This window comes from Lytechinus variegatus, chromosome 3 (genome assembly GCF_018143015.1).
Source record: "Lytechinus variegatus isolate NC3 chromosome 3, Lvar_3.0, whole genome shotgun sequence".
Classification (NCBI taxonomy): domain Eukaryota; kingdom Metazoa; phylum Echinodermata; class Echinoidea; order Temnopleuroida; family Toxopneustidae; genus Lytechinus; species Lytechinus variegatus.
Genome location: NC_054742.1, coordinates 24,815,442 through 24,840,394, shown reverse-complemented (window position 1 = coordinate 24,840,394; position 24,953 = coordinate 24,815,442). Strand labels below are relative to the sequence as shown.

Here is a 24,953-nt window from a genome sequence, read left to right as displayed (position 1 = left end):
ATGAAGAAGAAATAAATCTAATGTAGTAAAATAAAAGTAATTTCACAAACGCTCATCGACCATGTTGTATTTGTGACCCTTTTGTGAATTCATTATTTTCTGTTGTGGTACATTGCATGAGAATGCCATTAAAACTACCATATTATGGTAAATACACTGATTTTTAAAAATCATTTATATGCCTCACCAGATTTTTCCATTAATCAACATTATTTTGGGGATGTGAATGAGTAATTTAGTAGTGTTAATGATGTGTGATTTGAAAAACTTATATTGATACTGCCTAAGTCTCTTAGGAATGAGTTTAGTGGCATGACTACCAGCAAATTACTCTCTTTTCTTTGCTATTTCTGTCTTCTTCAAAAAGTGCATAAGAACACATTCAGCAGTGATATGCGCTGTATAAGCATGTTGGCATTATTATCTTATATTATATAAGGGCTAAAGCGAATCTGCTGCATGTAGCTTCTATATTTATAAAACACCTCCCAGGGTCCTTAAGTAGATCTCAATTTATTTTCAACTTTATATGACCATCAATGACAAATCTCACAAGGCTCTGATAGGGGGTAATACCCTTTAAAATACATCATTTCAGATAATATTTATGTGCAGTCATGCACAGACCTCCTGGTGAGGAATCAAAATATATAGATATATGAAATGAGACAAAGTGGTGATTTCATCCAGTTAAAATTAAAACAAAAACAGGCCATGTAAATACTAGAGTTATGTATTTTACATGAACAAGTGATATATAGTAAGAGACATTTGAAAACCAATTGAGATATTACAGTGAATTACATGCTGCCACCATTCTTCCCATTAGATCATCCAAGTTTTGTCATAATATGAAGCCTGATTTTGAATTTGGCCTCAATTATGAAAAATAAGAGATGAACATTTTAAATTGGAAATTTTGGGTTTTGAACATGCAACCTTTCCATTGTAAGGATTATCCCATTTGACAAATTCCTTTAGTTGTTGCTTTTAATGTTATGAATTTTGAATCGATGTGCAATCTATGATGGAATTATCCCTCTTGTGACGCTGTTTGAACTTGTATCTGGCACCCACCTTTCATGATACTCTCCCTTCTTGAAGCATCACACTGAATAATATATCTTACAAGATGTTTTCCTCACTTTGTGACAGAACATTAATGACTTTTGCCCTTGGAGAAATATAATGAATTATCAAATTAAACAAAATAAAGTTTGTAGATGGGGAGGTGAGATATAGAAAATTAAATTATTCAGAATTACAGGAAATTAGGGTGACACACAAATACTATGATCATTGAAATCATTAAAGGGGAATCCAACCCAATTAAAAATTTTAATGGAAAAAGAAAAATCAGACCTGTTAGAACAATATCGGATAAACAATAAGAAAGTTATGAATTATTAAAAGTTGTAAAAAGTGGTAATCACTATACCCATGGAGACTTCAAATTGGCCACATGTAATGTCATAGTGATGAAAGGCAAGAACTACTCTTCCATTAACTCCAATACACAAAATAGCTACATGTAATTTTAGCACATCCGGCCCGATGAGCTTTGCCGTGGCGTGGCGTCCGTCGTCTGTCCACAATTTCAAAATGCTGCTTCTTCGCCGTTTCAAGTCCGATTCGAATTCTGTTTGCTTTATATGATAGCACTAGTTAGGGGATTCAAAATTAAATTTCTACACAGAATTTTGAAATTCATTAAATATGCCAATTTATGCGCATTTTAAAAATTCACAAAAAATGCTTCTTTATTTGTTGATGATTTAGAATCTTTTTCTTCATCTGGTAGAACTTCATGAGGTTCACCAAACTTGTACAGAGAATTTTTTTAAAAAATCAGTAGAATTTACTTAACCAGTTGCCAAATTGAAATCTACATAGTCTTAGGGATCTCAAATTTAAAGCAGCCATAACTTTCTTATTGCTTGTCCAATTTTTCTCAAACTTTCACCATTCTGTTTTAGTTATTTTTCTCCTTTCCAACACAACATTTTATAACCAAGGATGGATTTTCCCCTTTAATGATGATATTATTTATAAGGAAAACATAGCTGATTGCAAAGGGTCTTATGAAGTGTGCGGGTGGAAAGAGATCAAACAACAAAAATTATTTTAAATAGATTATGACGTCGTATTTGGACCTTGTCGGAATGGAAAGATCGCCCCATCACCAATCCAACTTGCCGAGGTTAAGCAGATATGCATAGATCGTCAATAACATAACCCAAATAAACCGTTCTCGAGCAATGAAGTTTAGGCTATACACTACACCTCACGGGGTGAAAAGGAAGCACTTATTTTCTCTTCTTCCCCCCCCCCCCCCCCACACACACACTTTTGCGCTGCAAATAGGGTGCCGTGTTAGCAGCGGTACTAAGAGTCCTCTATTTAATTCAGAGGCGGCAAGACTTAAAGGTCAAGTCCACCTCAGAAAAATGTTGATTTGAATCAATAGAGAAAAATCAGACAAGCACAATGCTGAAAATTTCATCAAAATCGGATGTAAAATAAGAAAGTTATGACATTTCAAAGTTTCGCTTATTTTTAGTAACAAAATAGTTATATGAACGAGCCAGTTACATCCAAATGAGAGAGTCGATGATGTCACTCACTCACTATTTCTTTTGTTTTTTATTGTTTGAAGTATACAATATTTCATTTTTTACGAATTTGATGATTAGGACCTCCTTGCCTGAAGCACAAAATGTTAAAATAATGGAATTCCACGTGTTCAGGGAGGAATAAAACTTCATTTCACATGACAATGACGAGAAAATCAAAATATTTCATATTTCAAACAATAAACAACAAAAGAAATAGTGAGTGAGTGACATCATCAACTCTCTCATTTGGATGTAACTGGCTCGTTCATATAACTGTTTTTGTGAAATGAAGCGAAACTTTAAAATGTCATAACTTTCTTATTTTACATCCGATTTTGATGAAATTTTTCAGTGTTATGCTTGTTGAATTTTTCTCTTTTTATTAAAATCAAGTTTTTGTTGGGGTGGACTTGTCCTTTAAAGGCTCCTTTATTTACAATATTATGACAAAATTAAGCAACTGACATTTCAGTTTCAGTCTTGTTTTTTGTTTTTTCTTTCTTCATTATTTGTTTTTTTAAAGGGAGTGTGCAGGGCTCCGTAACACAAAACTAAGTGATGCATAAAAAATATGTAAGAACATTTCTGATTGGTTCCTGGTCAGTATTTTGAAACAAATGGGCGTGTAACCTTGATCTTGAATGGTCATTCCATTTAGCGATTGATCGCTAATCTTTGTGTTACGAAGCTCAGGGCTGTCACGACACGGTACCTTTCTCCCCGTCTTCATTTCTACTTTCCCTTTTTTAATACTTTCCACTTTTTGCTGCGGGATACGCAGGCTAGGTCCCGATGATCCTTTCGCACTGGTTCATTCTTTTCCTCCTCCCCCTCTCTTTTTTTATCTTGCTATCCTTTGTGGAAAAAAAGATGAAAAGCCTAGTGAGCCCTTTCCTTTATAAGCATTATTAACCTATGCCCATATGGGCAGAGGCATTCACTTTTCTTTCTTGCCGTTTCTTTTTTCTGTCCATTTTCCCAACTTCTACACCATTTTCTCTCCCTTTCTCCTCATTTATTTTCCCTCTCGCTTCCTGCTTTCCCTTGTTCTTTTATCTTTTTTTCTCCTTCCTTTTCTTACTCTTTCCTTTGCCTTCATTTCTTTCTTTTTCCCTCCCTTTTCCTTATATCTCCCCTCCCCTTTCCTCTTTTTGTAGGATTTGAAAGGAGAGCACGGTGCAGATGTGCACCCTTTTGAACGCACCAGTCAGGGTCCTGGAAACGATTTTGTCGATGGGGGTGCCGGTGCCGAAGTACATTTGACAAGTAAAAAAAAAAGTGTTTCACTACAAAATGGAGGTCGTTTTGGTCCTAGGAAATTTGACAAGCAAAAAAAAGGGGGGGGAATACATTTTTTTCCAATGTGCAGCATTCCTGGGGGTGCTGCCTATGTAGAATTATACACGCAGCACCCACAGGCAAATCGGGGGGGGGGGTGCTTCTGCACCCTCAGCACCTCCGCTTCCCAAATTTGACAAGTAAAAAAAAGGGTTTCATAAAAAAATGTTGGTCATTTTCTTTACATTTCTCCAATTTGCTCCACCCACCATAATTCCAGGGGGTGCTGCCTATGTAGAATAATACACGCAGCACCCCCCCCCAGGTAAATCTTGAGGGTGCGTTATCATCCCCCGCTATCTAGGGCCATGCCGCCATTGTTACACCCACGTTGGGGACAAATATCGAAAGACATCTCAGACGCCATTACAACCTATATATTCAACGAAAGTTTTGACATTTGGCCGGTCTACTATCAATATATTGTCACTTATTCAAAGTGTTTCGTTTAATTGGATCCTTCTCAACATCTCTCCCTTTGTGAAGAAAATGAAAATGAACTAGTAGCCTACATTGAATGATAAAATGCATTTTTAGAATTTCAATTTAAACGGATAATATTAACTTTGTAAATTACAACTTGGCTGAAATTTATATTCGGCATTGTCTGGAATAAAAAGGAAAGAAAGGGGAAAAGAATATTCTAAAGAGGATGAAACATATTCACATATCATACTTCTCATTAATAAATTAGAATATAATAGATAATTTATAAAATTTTCCAATTCTTCAAGTAAGTATGATAGGCCTATCAATGTTGGATTAGAGGAGACATTTTTTAAAGAGGATAACGTAATTGTATCATTTTGCTTATTGAATTTATGATATACCATAAAAGGAGAATAACACATCAACCTTTGAAGAGATACAATGAAATTCATGAAAAGTTAAGAAAAATATCTAAGATCTTAATCGAGCAAAAAAAAAAAAAAACATTATTACAACACTCTAAAGTGAGTATTGACCCACACCATCATGAAGGATGAATGATGGGGTGGGTTGGCCTGGTTTGCAGAGTACACGTGCGAGGGATTGACTACTCTGCCGTGCCACTATAGACTGTCCTCTATTAATGTTCATCCTCTCTTTCATTCCTTCCTTTTTCCTCTCACTCGTCTTTTTTCTGTCTGTCTTTCTTCATTTTCTTTTTTACCTATCTGATAAACTCTTTTTTGGGGTTAGTGTTTTTTCTCTCTTGTTTTAATCTATATCTTTTACTTTCTTCCCTTTAATGTGATTGTGCGTATTTGTGGCGATGTTTTTTTTTCTCTCTCTCTCTTCTGCAGAGTCTGTTGTTTAAAGATAGGAGACCATTTTGTGATTGTATGCATTTATGATATCAATGAAATTAAAGAAAAGAACGTACCCACTTTATATTGATCTTTTAACAGTTTTGCAAGAAATTAAGAAATTTTGATTTTATGATGATAATTAATACAGTGGATATTAATGATAATCCATGATGATGATGATGATGATGATAATGATGATGATAATACTAATGATAATACTTCTTGTCTACTACAATAATAATAACAATAACATAAAAAACAACAACAGGGGCCGCGGAACGGTTTTCAAAGGGTGGGGGGGGGCTGATCATGCAAAAATCACAATCATAATTTATGGTCATTTTTACATTTTTGTATACGGTTCTGGAAAAAAAAAGTGTGCGGGGGAGGCTAAAGCCCCCCCCCACCCCCCGCTTCTGCGGCCCCTGAACAATGATAATTATAATAACAATATTAACAGTGATCATAATACATAACTTAAACTAGCATATTGATTATTTGATGATTTGAAGAAAAAAAAACGTTTCTCCTTCAAAAGTGGAGCGTTGTGGCCCAGTAGATTAGTCTTCTGACTACGAAACAGAGGGTCGTGGGTTCGATCCCAGCCTTGGCGTAATTTCCTTCAGCAAGAAACTCATCCACATTGTGCTGCACTCAACCCAGGTGAGGTGAATGAGTACCCGGTAGGAAGAACTTCCTTGAATGCTTGAGCGCCTAGGTAGCTCAGCTAAAGCCAGGGTAATAATAATAGCAGGGCCCGCTGGTAGAACAGTTTTCGAAACTGAAGTGGCTTCCCTGGGTAAATATACCTATATTGTTATTATTATATTATTATAAAAGTATATGCATCCAAAATGCATCCAACATGCAATACATTAATTGTGGAGTCCCGCAAGGCAGTCTGTTAGGCCCTTTATTATTTATCATTTATATTAATGACTTTTGTAAATCATCTGATATCCTTTCGTTCATTCTTTTTGCAGACGATTCTAATATATTTTATTCCCATAAAAATCCATATACCTTAGTAAATACTGTTAATAATGAACTTTTAAAAGTCACACAATGGATAAGATCCAACAAATTGTCTCTTAATCTACTTAAAACTAAATATATGCTATTTAGCAATTCCATTGATACACTTCCCATGGACATTGTTTTAGATGACACTAATTTAGAAAGTGTCACATTCATTAAATTTCTCGGTGTTACCGTTGATAATAAGCTTTCCTGGAAATACCACATAGATTGTATATGTAAGATTATTTCGCGAAATATTGGCATTATCAATAAACTAAAATATCATTTTTCGTCGTCATCACTTTTAATGCTATATTCTTCCCTGATCTTGCCTTACTTGAATTATGGGATACTTGCCTGGGGCAGCACCCACCAAACCATTTTAGATAGACTGTTATTACTGCAAAAGAAGTCCCTTCGTGTTATTCATAATTCAGCTTTTCGTTCACACACTGACCCACTATTTTTTGATAGCAAATTGCTGAAGATAAGCGACCTATACTTATTTCATTTAGGACAATTTATGTTTAAATTTGACAAAAACACACTTCCACTCCACGTGTATTTGATTCTATGTTTCCTCTTAATCGGTCTTTTCATAATTACCCTACTAGGCAATCTAACGAATTTCATTTACCCCGTTTTAGAACTTTATTGGCAAAGAGTACATTTATGTTCGATGGTCCTAGATTTTGGAACTCCCTCGACATTAACATAAAAAACAGCCCTTCCATACATTCTTTTAAAAGAAAACTGAAAAACTTCTTACTTCAATCCTACCGAGGTCTTCATTACTAATTCCCGCTCGTTATCATCTCCTCTCAGACTTCAAGTTTCGTTTTGGTCTTTATCATTTTGTGTTATCCTCTCTTTTCGGTCGTAATTTGTCCTGATTCTATTTTACGTTTATTCTACTTTTGTCGTCCTTTTTTGTTTTTTCTTTTTCTTTTTATTATTTCTTCATTTTGTCTTGTTCTGTGAGTTATTCTGTTCTTTTTCATCTATTCTGTAAATCTTCGTAGGCAAATAGCATCCATTGCGTCTCTCTCTCTCTCTCCTCTATTCTCTTCCTTTAGGGGGTTCACATTATACAAGCGATGCTTTTGAGTGAATCCCCCATTTCCACAGATACTTTTCTTTCCAAAGTATTATAATTTTTTCTATAAAATATTTTGTATTTTTTTATATGTTATTATCATTAATGTATTGTAAATATTTGTTAAAATGTATGAAAATGATTTGTATATTTGCTATTTCTGTTGGAAATAAAATCTGAATCTGAATCTGAATGTGTGTAGTTGTTGTGTGGGAGGTTGTGCAGGACATATCTTAAGGGGATCATTACATCAATATCTTTATCCGACAAGTTGTCAGATGTAACAACTTTCCTTGATTTTGATTAGTTAAGAAACACAGTTTATATGGTAACTGTCAGATAAAAATTGACTTTTTTGTTAAAACATCAACTTTTGGTTTAAAGTGTATAGGCCTATAAATACGCAAAATAAAATATGCGTAATACTTTTGAGGTAATACATGTAGCTGTTCAGTTGATTTATCTTCATTTCAAATGAAACGGGCTTGCAATCTCGACAGATTTTTTTATTGAAATGTATTAGTTCTTTGAAATAAACTACCAATTTTGTAACAGGAATAGGGACCTATATTTAAAATTTTGTGTGGTATCATGAGCCTATATACATGCTATAATTACGTACAAATTAAAACATACATATAATATATGACCCACGTGTATTCATGTATATTGGAAACGCATAGGTTAATGATGTTATATTTAAACTTGTGATATCTACCTCGCATCATACCCTGAAACTAACCCTTACCATTAACCACAGGCCTGATTTTGAAAAACCTTATCCCAAACATAACACTAACTCGGAAACTTTAATCTTTGCACACATACAAGTGGGTGGTGGACTATTTCACGTGCCATAAATTATACTCATATTGTATTATTTTTATTGTGATTTATCATTATTCCATGTTATTATTATGTATACATGTAACCTGCCTACAAACCCGATGGGTTGCCGGGCATGGTTCGTGTGTTATTTTGCACATATTACACTAACTTAATCCAGGGGATCTATTTCATTAAACTTGTTAGGATGACATATTTGCAATAACAGTTAAAAGCTACTGAAATTCTTCAGTCTGATTGGCTAATTGTAAATTTGTTATAAAAATTGTGCATTTGATATTATAACAATTTTTTGTGAAACAGGACCCAAATCATGATTATATTCATGATTTTGTTGTTGCTTGTGTGTGATTACTGAAAACACGAAAGTTGCAAGTAATACATTCGCAGGTTGGGGGAATATCACAATAGAGGAAGGTGTTGATGTCGATTGTTTTATATCCAGTATGTAGTGCGAGGGCGCCTCTTACCGACCGTTAGGTTTATCCGACGTACGGGATTTTGTATGTAAATGAGTCGTCGTAATTTGCATAGTAAAGGCCGGTTTTACCTTATGGATGCACACAATTCATAACACCACTTATTTTAAACAGAATGCTTAAACAAATACTGGTTCATGCCTCACATGTTCTTCCTCAGTAGAATTACAGCAAAATGCGGAGCTTTTGAGTAAAATAAGAGGAAAGTTGGTCTGGCATAAAAGGCATTTGTTACAGGTTATACAGGGGTTTTTACATTACACGCCATTTACATTGAAATCATGATCACTTTCCAATTCTCCCAAATGCATTACGGTTAACTGTTGTGTACATCGACGACAAATGAAGCCAACACCACTTTCAATCCACCGTGTGTATATGGAAAAGCTGTGCTGTAGCATTTATGGCGTCGCTATTCCGAATGCTCTTCTCGATGAAGTTACAGATTCTTGACATTTGTGGGCTTATTTGGATATAACATTTGAGTGCAATCTTCAGCTTATTTGCGATATCTCCAACTGAAGTTGCTGAAATAATCAAAAGCTGCGTTTCTTGTTGAATGACAGCTTTTTTGCCTCCGACATGGGCTTGTCGTCTGTTATTTGCTCGGGAAGTCTGGGCAGGGTAATCCTGTGGTGCGCCGCGGTTGAGAGCCGAGTATGATATTAAATTCATCCAACTTGATCGTTGCAATATGTTTGCAGGAAGCTTTGACAAAGTACCAGCTGAATCGGACAAAAAGTCTTATTATTTCCACAGGTGATTGATTCTGGTGTAAAACTGAGTTAAAATGGCTGCAGCTTGGTTGCCATTTGCTCGGGCGGCGGCTATCGGATGGGTACCGGTAGCCCCCAACCCAATGCCGGTTCTCCCCGAGCGGCGCCGCAATGAACACTTTGGACGTGTGTGTATCAATGTCAGTGGTAGGAAGTTCGAAACATGGAGGCACATGCTAGACAAATACCCTGATACATTATTGGGAAGCAGTGAAAAAGAATATTTCTATGATGAGGAATCAAACCAGTATTTCTTTGACAGGGACCCAGACCTGTTCCGCCATATCTTGACTTTCTATCGCACAGGTACTATGCATTTCCCAAGGGAAGAATGCATTGCAGCATTTGATGAGGAACTGGCATTTTTCGGACTTATGCCCGAAATTATAGGTGATTGTTGTTATGAAGATTATCGTGACAAGAAGCGTGATAATCAAGAAAGGCTAATGGACGAAAGGATCTCAGAGATGGGGGACAATGTTCCACTCACCACTTTTCGAGAAAAAATGTGGAGAGGATTTGAAAACCCCCACACCGGAACACCCGCTACTGTTTTTTATTATGTGACAGGATTTTTCATTGCCGTGTCCGTCATAGCAAACATTGTAGAGACTGTTCCATGTTCCCCTCTACCTGGTACTGTGACTACATTATCGTGTGGCGAACGATATGAACGGTCCTTCTTTTGCCTTGACACAGCCTGTGTCATGATCTTCACTGTGGAATATTTACTCAGACTTTATGCAGCTCCCAGCAGATGGAAATTTGCAAGGAGTGTGATGTCTGTTATAGATGTAGTGGCCATTCTGCCATACTACATTGGCTTGTTCTTCAAAGACGACAGCCTCAGTGGCATGTTCGTCACACTCAGAGTATTTCGTGTCTTCAGAATTTTCAAGTTCTCGCGGCATTCACAAGGATTACGCATATTGGGATACACACTAAAGAGTTGTGCTAGTGAACTAGGGTTCTTACTCTTCTCTATGTCCATGGCAATTATTATATTTGCCACAATCATGTTCTATGCTGAAAAATACACAAAGGACACCAAGTTTTACTGCATTCCTGCAGCTTTCTGGTATACTATTGTAACCATGACTACGCTAGGGTAAGTAACCTTACTTTGAACACATTCTTCTTATCTCTTATAATTGTGAAATATTGATAAGTTTAACAACAAATGAGTGTTTTTTGTAATACTTGTTTTCATGTAGTATTTCACTAATTTCTGTAGTTCCAAAGAAAATCTTTAATATTGTAATTTTAAAACATAGCTTTTTAAACCCATTAAAATATTAAACTAAATTTCATTTTGTTCTTGGTCAATCTCATATTTAGGGAAATGAAAATTAACATTTATTGAAGAAGTGTAAAAGTGACTGGTTTTGTTGTGACTTTCCTTTCATGTTGTCTATTCAGTAATATTCATTTGCATTATTTGTTAATGGGTTCTATGTTTTACTTACTAATTTATTGATTAAAATCAGTGAGATGTAATTGTTATATCCTTGATTTATTTTGTTGGCATAATAGTATTTCCCTCTTGCAACTGTCTTTACTTCATGAATTCTCTATGGTTAGGATTCAAGAGAGGTGTATGTCAGCATGTGTGTTTATAGATAATCCCACTACATCACAATGAGATCATCTAAAGTGAAGAAATATATTCTTTATAACGCACATGTACAGAATTTTTTTTTAAAAGATTACATATGTCCGTAGATATATTACATCAAGTAAAAAAATATATAGGACTAAATGTTTAGAAAATTTTATCATTGTTGCATTACACCTTATAAGACTATTTTGGAAAGAACATACAGTGTAACTATTAATTTCTAGTATTGGTGTATCCTATATGTATTTAAAAAGTTTTTATTTTAGAAAGTAATCTTATTATCACAATAACCTTTTTGCTGAAATATAAAGCATGATATGCCACATTTTGAATTTTACATAAAACATTATTTTGAGTAGAGTAATTTAATTCTAAATATATCACAATAATGTAGTGATATACAGTAATAGTAATGTAAAGTTATATGAAAAATTAAAATTAACTTTGCTTCTTGAATAAATACTAAGAATGATCTTGGGACAAAATTATTAGGAAAAAAATAGAAAATGATAACTATATAATATGTTTGCATATAATACAGTGTAAAACATAATTTTCCTTATTTCTTCTAAAATTTCTATCCATGATCTATCCAATTTGCACGGATTTTATAATGAAATTGTATTTAATCTTTGCATTATCACAACAAAAAACATTGGATTACAATCTTACATATTTGAAATAGTCATTCAATAGAACTTGAATATAGAATGTCAATAAGAATTTAGAAAAGGAAATAAACAAAATAAATGTGTTCTTTTTTAATAGTTACTCCCAAATTTCATATTTTACAGTAAATTAAGAAATTCTTGAAATATCTACAGATATTTAGTTTTTGGATGACAAATCTTAGAACAAAACTACTTTTGGAGACATATATCAACATATATGTTTACAATTTGAGTTGAGATATTATGTTTCCATTTTGGTAGTTTGAACATTGAAATTGCTTTTGTAGAGCATTTTATTGCACTTGATTATATTAAGTAGACAAAAGTAAATAGAATTACAGTAGAAATGTATCCTGAATGGTCAAATTGAAAATAAGATGAAGCTCTATGAGAGCTAAACATATCTTATTAAACAAATTAATAAATCAGACGTAAGGGTCATGTAACCTCACATAGAGTAATCCAGTTCACAATGCATCCGCCATATTGGATTTATAGATTTTTTGATGACTTTCGAACACAAGCTCATTAAAAATTCATGGCTTTCATATAAACACCACAGTTACTCTACACAGGCGGGGTAGGGCTGTGATACATGCCTAAATCAATTGTGCATGCTTAATAGAATTTTACACTTAAAATGTCACTGGGGCTATCATATATCTAAGAAAACATATGAATTTTATACAGGTATATTTCTAAAAAAAGAAGGTGCAAGGGATATAAAAAGTATTCCTTCCTTCCTGATGATGTATATAAAAGTATAACTTTTATTGTCTGATTTCTTTACTTAAAAATGCTGTCCTTTCTCAATCTCTAAGAATCCTGACCCTTCTCTGTTCATATTTTGTAATTGCCATGCTTGAAATGTTCTCTACCTTACATTATAAGAGTCTGTTGTCAACTATAGCATTAACATACATGTACATGTTTGCACCCGCGTTTTATGGGAGGGGATTATTAGATTGAAAAAAATGTACAAACTGTGGTACCTAAAAAAATCCCTTATTGAAATTTGTCAGTTTTGTTACTGCTTCTCTTGATTATTTTAATTTTCTTCAATATTTTCTTCATAAAGAAAGATATGATTTTTTTTAATTCAGTGACTTTATAATTGTCTTCCTGGTAAGAAGATACAATGCTTGTCAAATCTAATTAAGTCAGGAAAAAGTAACCACAGAAAGAAAAATATAAGCCTATATAAAAAATGATTTTGATAAGACTTGGTTTCTCTGTTTAAAAGTCTGATTATCTGTTAAGGCATTTTCCAAATTTCATGTTCCCTGCTGCAATATTTTGCTCAGATATAAACTTATCTACTATTCATTTCTTACAGCCTTGGAAAAGAATGATTGAATTCAGAATTACATGTGTGTATAAATAATAACATATCCACAAACAAAGGTGCATATTCATTTGCCTTTGTTTGTGAATGTGTGAACATAATTATGCTGACTGTTGAGTGTGGTGTGTTTTTTTATAAGGGGAGTCTTAATGAAATTGATTGTGAATGGCTTGAAAAGTCGACATGCACTAAACATGATGAAAATGTGGTCTATGAGTTGGGTAGAAGTAAAGTGCGATTGAGTTGATAACAACAATGTTAATTGGCTACCCAGATTCTCAGATAAAATAAAGGAAATGTGTCAACTAACAAACATTTAAGGTATGTCATGATTGCAGATCAGTTGCATATTAAGTATACCCCCACAGGAGCTCGGCGAGTGCATTTTGGGCTTTTACACAATTCATGGAGTCACTGCATGTGATGGGGGGTATACTCCACTTTTATAATCCAGCTTGATATAGTTTTCAAAATGTTATCTTAGTATGATCATTTGCTATAGTATTTTTTATTAGTTTGTTCAAATACTCACAAATCTTGTTTGGCCAAATGGTCAGTAGTCAGTATAGTTTAAGAATGAGCATGATGTAAATGGGGATGAGCCAAAAGTGATACTGATAATATACACACTAAACAGACTTTTTTGACAAAGCCATCTGTAATTATAAAGTTATGCCTGTTTAACAAACACAAATATTAAACTAAAAAGTTAAAACTAATTTGATCTGTATTATAGCAATAAAGTTATATATGCCACTTTTGATTTGTGAAAACAATAAGATATTCTTAAGAGAAACCAAGTTAGCATTCCCCATAAATACATGTAGTTGTTTGTAGTACAGATATATATAAAAAAATATTGTGTTTTTTTTAGCAATATTTGCATAACATGCTGATCAATAATTTAAAAGTTAAATATACTCCCAGAATACAATACAAATTATGCAATCATTTGATTGTCTTTCAGGATTTCTCTGAAATGGTTATATCATATTATCACTGAGACCCCCAGGTGGTTCATTCTAAAATCAGTAATAAATCATCTCAAGAATGTATTCTCCCAATGTATATTCATGTATATGAGGGGATTTTTTGAAATTTGGAATAGTATGGTGTTGGGTATAAAAAAGGGTAAACCACTGTTGATTACATGTACATAAGGTCAGTGATTTTACGAACTGGCACAAACTTTGGCTGGTTTCCAAAACACGATTTTGAGATAATCGCAATCAAAGAGTGGATATTTTTTCAAACAATGTTTTTTTGTTTAAATCATGCTTTGAAAGACACCAGAACAATTTATATCAATTTGAAGCACAGAATGTATTTTATTATAATGTGTAAAAATTTTGTTTGAAATTCAAATAAGTTTTTCAATATTTTAAATTACATGTAAGTGCAGGTATGCATTTCAGAAACTGCTAATTGCTAAGAAAAAACGGGGTTTGTAAAATCATGCACATAGTTTTTTAGTGTCATAAACCATGGTTTGTGCTAGTTTGTAAAATCATTCAATGAATACGTGCCGCATATGAGCAACATATACATGAAGGTCAGGTTATTGGGCTCTGTGTGCCATTCTGTGGACTTTATAGTACCGACAGAATGGTTTAGGCTACTTTTTAAAATCAAAGGAGGGGGTTGTGCCAGTCTGTGCAAAATTTAGATATTTTCTAATTCTTTAAACAATAGGAATTCTGGTAACTCCATAGAGTTAATAACGGGCTTTCAGAATATGCAAAAAACATAATTTTGGAAATTTGACCAAAAAATTGGTTTCTCCCAGTTTGCAAAATCACTGACGATAAATGAGGTATGAACAAGAATTTATGTTGGGTTGTTAATTGAACTTTATAATATCTATTGATTTACTAGCTCTGTCTCTGTGCTTATGTGTGTTTGCATGTATTAAACAAATATAGTGAGCTTGTAAAACAATAGTCCTCACACATCAAACAATATAACTTCTGAAGGTTTCCATGGCGAAGAAGAATAGTGTAGTAGGTTTAATGGTACCCATGTATCTTTCTTGGGCAAGTGTTGGTCCAACATCAAACAATGTTCCTCAGTTGTAGTTTAATTAGACATACACATAAATGTTTTTGTCAGCTTTTAGAGGAAAGTGATTATGTGTGTGAGATGTGTGTATTTGTATTTAATTGCATGCATGTTTATGGGTGATTCTTGAGCAAGTAAAAAGAAAGCGCATATAAACTCTGGTCGAAGGAATATGTACCATAATTCAAATTATTTGCAATTAAATATGAGTAAGATATGCTGAATGATTGATACAATAAACTGAATTCTGTATTTTTAAAAATCAAGTAATCTACAAAATCTGAACATTATTACAAATCTTATCCACTGAGAATGACCGATGCAGATGCATGTGTCAAGTTGCAACACTAATAATCAAGGTAAAAAAGAACTCTCTTGGATAACCCAGAAGTAAAAATTTTGATATATACCATACTTTATATTTGAATGCATCTTTAAAATCTGATTTGTATTGTTACCAGATAATGCCAATAATTCTGTAAGAATTTATAAGACATCTCTAAATTGTAGGCCTATATGTTTTAGCTGAAAATTTAAAAGAAACTTATTGTAAATCAGTTTTCGAAGCATTAATTAGCCAGTTGGGATTGAAAATTTGAAGTGTTACAAGTTAGTGTACTTTTATTTTCGTATTTGCAATGTTTTTGTCATCTTCTTTAATAAAAATAATCAACTTTATTTCAAAGAAAGAAAATAATTAGCACAACATAACAGAGTTGAAATGCACTTGTACATGTATGACAATGAACCTGGAATACATCTATGAATACAGAAGACATAGATACATGTAAGAGATGGTATGTTTACCTTTATAAGTGTTAATGATTTTCTAGAATACATCAGTGCAGTATGTAATGATATCTATTCCCATCTGTTCCTTTTCAGCATGAAAAATTATTGCTTGACCATTTGGACTGGAAATTGGCTATTGATTCTATCTCATTTATCATTTATAATAGCAAACTTTGTGTGAATACTCTGTGTATGGTGTGCAGCGATGCGAATGTGTGCAGTAGAAGGGCTTCCACTGTATGTAGTAGTGAATGACATTGCTGTACCAGAAGTCACAGGTTCATATTTCTGAAACCATTCTGTATAAAGAGTATTTAAATGTGTGTGTCCATGGTATGTGCTATCTGATGTGAATATCTGCTTTTGGAATTATAGTGTGATTTTATGCATCTGTGTTCATTACTCAACAGTTGCACTTATCAACATACAAACTGTCACATGGACTATCATGTTGTTAATTTATCTCAAGGGTATTGGTCATAATTAAGATGGAAAGTGTTATAGCATAAGTACACTCATATACATACTGGCTCAAATGGTGTAAAAATGTGTGCTTCAATAAAGTGTGGCTTATACATTGTAAACCTGAATGATAGTATACATGTTAATATCTAATTAGATTTGGGCATCTTAACATATAGGCCTATGTATATCATTTAATGTTCACATTTATATGAAAATATTTATATTTCTATCGTTAATCAGCCGCTGATCTTTCCCATGAAGTCATTTATCATAAACAATGTTGTTTTTTTTTTGGGGGGGGATATGAATAGTGACTTCAGGCAAACATTACATTTACAAATACTGATTGGAATTATGTGTATTTTTATTCACCAGTAAGCCCTTTTTGATGTATCTTGTAACTGCTATATTTGTTGTTATCACAAATTTATTACAAACTACATATTCAATAAGGCATTCTTACAATAGTTTTGTATTTCTGTATACTGTGCATTATGAAAGTCGCCAAGGTCATCTTTATGATGCGTGTTAATCCTCATTTATTCTGTCAAAGAACTGTAATTTTTTTTGCACAATGTAGGTAATGGATGGTTACATTCGATAGCAGAGGAGATATTTTATAGCCTTTTGAAGAGAAATTGAAGTAATATGGTGTTCCATATACTTTAATTCTGAGAGAAGTGTACTGTAATTTAAAAACATGTTTCCACAAAAGAGATTGTGCTTATCAAAATCCTTATGTTGACACTTATTGGTATTGTACAACGCCTACTTAGCTTGTTGTACGCGATCAAATGGGAGGCTGAATGTCACACATTCGTACCGTTGCACGCAAGACGTACCATCCAAAATTTACCGTCCAAAATGTACCATTGCACGGCTTTAGGAGGTGACGTCACAATGCGATTTCATTGAATAAGGTGACAATGCGCGTACAGCCTGCCGGCTAAATGCGCAATGCTGTCCAAGATCATGTGCGCTTGTGGGCCCGGCTTGTGGGATTTGCTTTTCGCTTTCAATATTTTTGCTCCCTTTTCATAGATTACTAGAGGGAAAAACTCTTGTTTTTTCATATTTTCGTTAGATTCCGAGGCGTTGTACAACACAAATAGCGAATATTCTTATTCGTGCAAAAAAACAAATGCTCTATTCAACGAGGCGTTAGCCGAGTTGAATAGGGCATCTTTCTTTCACCTCATGCGAAATCTCGCACCATCGCACTCATGCCTATTCGCTATTTGTATACTATTGGGTGATGTAAAACTGTACTTGTTGTACTTTAAGATCTCTTTGTTGACTTCATTTACGTTCATAGTTGATCATATCTGTATTTTCTAAAGAACTGTTGCTGCGCAAGCGCCATGAGTGTCTCTGGACTGTGTGTGCGCTCAATAAGACATCACTATTATCATTATTAGAGAAAAATGTTATTAAAAGTACATGCAACTTTATTGTCCTAGTTCAATCTAGTCTAATTAGAGTGTTAGACATGTATATATGCATAGTGGCTAGCCATGTTGCCTATAAACTCTGTAAGGAGTCATCTTAAAATGTCATCACATAGTTCATGATCATGTTTTCATATTTATGAGAAGTGAAGAGCTTGGTAATGAGTCTTTGATGGCAGCTCTACTGGCTGTTTGTATGGATCACTAATTCTTAAAGGACGAGTAGAACTTCATTCATTCAAATAATGTACATTGAGTTATTTGTTTTTGTTTCCTTGCTGAAAAGAGGTCTGATAAATATCAGTGTAGTAAAATAAGGAAAATATATTAGATATGATATCACTGATAGAATTGATTGTGTAGACTTTTTGACATAAAAAAGATTTTTGTTGATAAGATAGATTAACAGAATGTTTTCATTTCAGAATGTCTAGATTTATATGTAGAGCTTATATTAACATTTTCATTCACATTAATAATTCAAATATAATTTTTTACCCTTTTTAGTATACCTTGTCAACAATTTACAATATCTATATACCGGTATATATATATATAACTTAAAGCTAGACTAAAGCTGATTTGGTATAGGTTCAGTAATGTGAGTTAGATTTGAGTATTGCATAACATTCTTATATCTTATAAAGCGTAGCAGTCTTGTTTTTTCTTATTTTTTATTGTGGACTATGCATTTGTTTCGTTAATGTGTCAATTTCTTGCAAAATATTGAGCAATTGCCTCCTCATCCCAAGCTACCCATCAATCTTCAGTGTGTTGCAGTATGCTATGAATATTTGATTCTCATCTCAAGACTATAATTGGTATTTTGACCCTCATGTTGAAAATTGTGAATGGAGGTAAAACACTCGGTACATGTTTAACTGTTGTTCAAAATGCATGAAATTTCACACATTTTATGAATTCAGATCTATTTGTTTTATAACAACCCTCTCTTAGCATTGATCCTCATAATTCATTGGCAATTCCTGTAGAAATGAACAGACCAATCTTGTCCATGTCTACAGTATTTCCTAGCATGAAATACCTTCATCTAAATCCCCCTTCCCCCGTAGATGGGGCCCCTTGTCAGTATGCATAGATTCCTTGGCTGCAATCACCTCACATGCATCTCGATAGGCTTCTTTGACTATAGAGCTACGCATGTGGCCATCGTATTCCCTTCGCTCCAACGGCACATATGACAAGTCAATAATTGGGTAATGAACAGGGATGGACGATGTCAGTTGCGCCGGGGGTTGAAAATTTGTAACACCGACATATGAAACATATCCAATTGCAGTGGAAATATGATTATATTTATGATAGGGCGGCTCTTTTCCTCAAAGTGGTAGGTTAATTTACATTATACACCTTGACATTTTTCTCAGGGATAACATGATGGTTTCAAACTTTTACCAGCCAACTGCGTCAGTTTAATATAAATAGCCCCATTCAAGAAAACACAAATACACTGTATGATTGTTTATATGAATCATTGAGATATGGTGTATTGTCGAGATCAAAAGTCTTATCTAACTTTGCAATGCTTACTTAACTACATGTACTTGTATATCACCAAATCAGGAATAGTACAATGTATATATAAATGCAATGTTCGTAAGTTAAGAGCGACTTTAAGAACAACTGGTGATCCTTTCTTTAGCGCTAAACCATCGCCAATGAATGTCAATGAACATTTTGGTAAATAATCTTTACCACAAGAAATGATCACCAGTCGTTCTTAAAGTCGCTCTTAACTTACGAACAGCTTTATGAAACACCCACCAGGGAAACATGTTGCATCCTTGTGCATTAAAGTTAATGTTTCATCAAGGCCAGTCAGTGTATAAATATATGTATGTAATTGAACTAATCCACATTGGATATAGAATATTATTGAAATAAAACTATCACTTCTGGTAAAGTTAGAAAAAAATATGCAGTTGTTATGATAACTCATTTAGATAAACAAGTGCTGAGCATGCCCTTCCCTCTGATTTTAATCAGTCATTTACTTTAGGAGGTTAAACATGAATTGGTTACAGAAAGTGAGCAAATACTGCCAGAGATTCAATGTTTGTTAATAAATTCAAAAAGTTTCTTTTCCCTTTATTACCAAGTTGATCAAGTACCTGTTAAGTACATGTAACTATGCTGATTGATGAACAGTGTTTGCATACACCTGAACGGTTATTTACTGACTAAAATAAACATTTCTCTGCTTAATAATACACACTATTACACACTTCAGTTTGCTGGTTCAGGGCTAATGCTTGAAAAGGGCATCTTGCATAGATCTCTTTTCATATGATTGTTGTATCTTTTCTGACAATTGAGACAAAATAAAAAGATTCTTGTGTCATCTTGTATCAAAAAGTTAGTTTAGCAGTTCTAAACATTGCCTTGTAATTAGAAGTGTGTTTGAATCTCTTTGTGGCCTCATGTCTTTGGCAAGGCATTCATCTACATATTGCTTCTTTCCACCCAAGTGTTGAGTGGGTACCAGATAGGATTCCAAAGTCTATGTACAGTAGTAGGCCTATGTCTAAAAATTGAATTTGGAATCTCTTTTTGGAATGCTCCCAAAAGTTAGTAGAAAAGTGCATGTTGTGTGCAGACAGACCAGAATCTGATTGCTTACAGACATCATTCTAATGTACTGAGTTGACAAACTTGTATACATGTAGCATGCGGTCATCTAATAAACATAAGTATTTAAAAAGTATTCATGTACAGCTTCACAAAACCAAGTTGTCAAAATTATTTGCTGAAAACAAACAATGCTAGAAAAGGGCAACTTACATATACAATGTAGCTCTTAAACCAAGATTTTTATATACGGTATTCTTCTACATATAAGAAACCGTGCTTAAATGTTAGAGAAATTGTTATCTCTGTAAGGTCAACCTTACTGCATTTCTTTATTCATGAGCCGAATCTAACAGAGCTGAATTGATCTGTATGGCTAACTAGCTAGTGCGTCTAATCAGTTTTGAGGCCGAGAGTCAAGTTTATAATCACATCTTATGAGAGAGATAGGCAAGTTCATTCATTATCTCTTGCCTAAAATAGCTAATCTCACTGGGATTATTTTTCTGACCGTGCAACCTTAAGATGGGGCAGCACCTGGCACGTTAGTGAAAGGTTGCAGTGTCAAAATTAAATTCGGTTAGGTTGTTGTGCACTCATCGGAGTGAAGATGGTATATTTATGATGATGATGTTACTCTTACGATAGATCATACATGTATCTTATTCAGCGATATGTTAAGTGCCATAAAATCATTCATATCAAACTCTATACATTATAATATGCAGTTTACTTTACTAGATATATAATTACTATTGCGTACATGTATTTGTGCTATTAATCTATTTTACTCAATAATTCATTATTTAATGACAGAATCTCCATATACATAACTTTTTCTTCACTCATGCTGATGTTATCTATTGCTGATGTTAACTTAGTGGATATATATTTACTGTTGATGTAGTAGCATAGCTATATAATCCTAATTTTACATTGAAATTCATTATAACTTGTTGGATCCCTCTAAATGTAAACCATAAGTGACAATGAAGTCTTACAAATATGCAGATTCAATAGATGGTGCAGAAAGATCTGCTGAATAAGACAATACTAGTATGTCATATTTTTTTCAAAGGAAAATGTGCTTTTAGTTAAATCAACTTTATTAAACTTTGTGAATAGGGGATAAAAAATAAGTTGAGTAATAATTCACGTAGAACGATGTTATTTTAGATACAGAGCTGTTATTGGTAACATGTTAATCTACATGTAGCAAGCAATATTATTAATGCAATCATGTATTACACTGGATGAGTATGATTATTAAGAAATGTTACTTGACCAAGGCCCCTTCTCAATCAGTGAATTTCATTGGTCAATCTAGATTGTTATTCCTTTACAAGAACCAATCAGATATTCTGTATTTTAATCTATACACAGACCTTTACATTGCAAAACACAGAACCCTCTTTTATGAAATATACAATCATCAATCATCAATGTGAGTTAAACAGTTATCCTGCGTCAAGCCATGGACAACATTAGTTGCAAGGGAATAAAGTCATGCAAAAAGTTATTGGTGCAGGAAATGTTAAATTCATTCGACCAATTATTGAGATATTATATGCTATGGCAAGGATCAAGTTGAAAAGAAATTGGAATAACTTGCTTAAAAGCCTGTCATTATACATGTACATGTATTTTGGCCAGGGTTGGATAGATTCTATGAGACCTTACTCCTCAAGCCCTGCGTTAATCATGATTTCAGTGTATTTGAGCAAAGTGTTTGAAATAGAGGTCCTACAGGGGCCTACAATTTGATTATTTGCATAAATCTACAGTTGAATTCAGATCCAACCATTCTATGAGTAGTAAGGATATGAGTTGGACAAAATTTTAGAAGTTAAAAACCTCACTTAATCATATTAAATCATTTTTGTTTGCAAGTAGTCATTGATGTTAACAGAACATAGTAGTGTGTTTAGCAATAAAGGAATGTATGTAGATTTTCTGAAGAAGATACAAGTAGTTGGATGTTGCATTGTGAAAATCAGGCTTAAAACAATACAATTAATGAAGTATTATGTAACCTAATGCATGTATGAATTAATGAATACATTGTAGTTTTTGTCAGTACTATGAACTCTGGAAATACTGGGTCATTTTAACCATAGTAAGAAAAAGAGATTGGTTACAAGGTTAATCAATGATCTTTTGTAAACCATTTAAAATATTAAGCTGGTACTCATTTCTTGTAAAGAAAAAAGAATATTGTAATTTAATCAATGTACACCAAGTTCAATACTCTTCATCTATGAGTGCATAAAAGTACAGCAAGTATATGGAACAAGTTGTATTGTTATGGACATATTAAAATGCCTACTTGAAGCGCTGCCAGCAATTTGTAGCAGTCATTGAGGCTGTCCAAGTTTTCCACATTTGAACACAAACAAATGTATATTGCCATCCAACCACTAGCTAGGTCTAATCAATATTATTGATGTCTTTTTTTCTTTCTTTCCTTGCAAGAAGACTCAATTGCGTACCGGAATGTTGCGTGGATGAGAGAGTGAAAGAGAGTATCAACGCGTTCTCTCCTATTCTTATTCAAATTGACCAGGCAAACAAAAGCTCAGACATGTTATTGTGTGTGAGTGGGTGTGCATATAGGTGTGTGCGAGTGTGTATTGGTAAACTGTGGGTGTGTAAATTTCATGGTGTAATTTATCAAGTACAAGAATGTGAGTCACTACTGTGTTCAATCAGCTTTCTATTATCTAGTGCAATCAATGGGATTCTACAGGTTGAAATTCCTAGTAAGGTTTTGCCTAATATATATTGTATAAACCTGAACTTAGCTTTTACTTTTTTTGTTATCTTGGGATTTGGAAAATATGAATCAAGAATATGTAGTTATTTCATCAGTTATTTTTTGTGGTATAATACAAGCATATGTTATCAACTAGCTTTTGGAGATAAGAAATATTATATGGGTAGACTAACAATGTGAAGATGATACATAGATTATTTGCTTCTTAAGGGATTTTATCTTGAACAACACAATATACATACGTAAACCTGTATTATCTTTCTAAGACTCTTTTAGATAATGAGCGATGGGCAAATAATTGACAAAATATGCAAAGTGCTTAGTCAGTTGATGAGTTTTTCCCAAATTAATGCATGTGACTTTATGTGCCTACATAAAGTGCCAATTCGTTGGACAATATTTGACTTGCTCAAACTTTTTTTCAGATATAATGAATTATTATATAAGCTGTCCTTTTAAATTCTTTAAAAACAGGTTACTGCTTTTATTTGACATGCTCTAGGATTTTTAAAGTCCATTAATGATTTCATTTTGTTTGAAGTCTTTAAACATTCATTTGCTATTCTGTCATTTGTCATAATTTTTTTTTGCTCTCAATGCTGTCTATAGTCTTAAATATATTTGCCAGTATATTCTCAGTATATTCAAATTGCTTTATAGTTATTTCACACAGATTAAAATGCACATTTTGTTTAAATCTATGAGAGTTTTGTATATTAGTTTTCCTCGTATCATTATTTTTCAATTGATTGATATTATTTATACGGGTGGGGAAAGGGTATACATGTAAATTATCCAAACATTAACCTTTGATTGAATTGACTCAAAATTGTGAGTGTGACTTTATGTATTGACATTATTAATAGATTTTACAACATCTTGAAGCCAAGGATTTTCAGTCTACACGTACCCTATTTTCTGCTTCTTTGCCAACGTAAAATTCTCAAATCGATTTCCTGCACAGAACATTCTCAAAGAAACAGCTCCTCAAAATGCTGTGATGTAGAAGTGTGGAAATTGACATTTAATTTCCTCTTTTCCTGTAAGTCATTCCTTCGCTACCCTACTAGTGATGCCTTAGCTTGCATGCTATATACTCATATCATATTGCTCAATAGAGTGGTATCACTTAGCGTCATATTTATCACCTACGGCTAGAGGCACAGACGGGGAAATGGTACAACAGAGATGTGTTAGGACACTGCTTGAAGATAGCGAAATGCAGGGAAACAAATTGATGAGGAGGGGAGAGTGTGTGCTAAACAGACAGACAGAGAAAGTGAAAGAAAGATAGAGAGAGGGAGAGATGTGTAGCAAGGGATAGAGGAAGAGAGAATAGATTTAACAATGATATAAATCAAATAGCAAATTGCTATTGTTCAGATTTTCTTTTGGATAAGGGGTAGATACATAGCTTTGCACGTTAAATATTGAGTTAGGTAAAAGTAGATCTATGAAATAACTTTTGATTTACATATGTGATAGCACAATATATCTTACAGATGGAACATTAAAAATATAATTTTGTGTGAATCATTGTGTGTACAATACATGTGCATGTATGTCTTGAAATTTACTTTTTTCTGCTGCTTAAAATATGTAATCACTTTGCTTGGGCATTATTATTTTTTATCATTCTGCAAAACCAGTAATTGGCAAAAATGGCCTTGTCATATGATATTATGGTTGAATTTCAGAATATGATAAATTCCTAATCAAAATCATTCTATGG

At 33.5% G+C, this 24,953-nt stretch overlaps 1 protein-coding gene across 1 annotated transcript in view; it reads left to right on the top strand.

Annotated features, from left to right (window-relative positions):
- Positions 1-8,993: 8,993 nt before the first annotated feature.
- Positions 8,994-24,953, top strand: part of LOC121410587 (potassium voltage-gated channel protein Shal-like) — a 53,964-nt gene continuing 38,004 nt past the window's right edge. Inside the window, exon 1 of the mRNA XM_041602769.1 lies at positions 8,994-10,570. Coding sequence (XP_041458703.1) covers positions 9,477-10,570 — 1,094 coding nt within the window. The 5' untranslated portion in view covers positions 8,994-9,476. The remainder of the gene's footprint in view (positions 10,571-24,953) is intronic.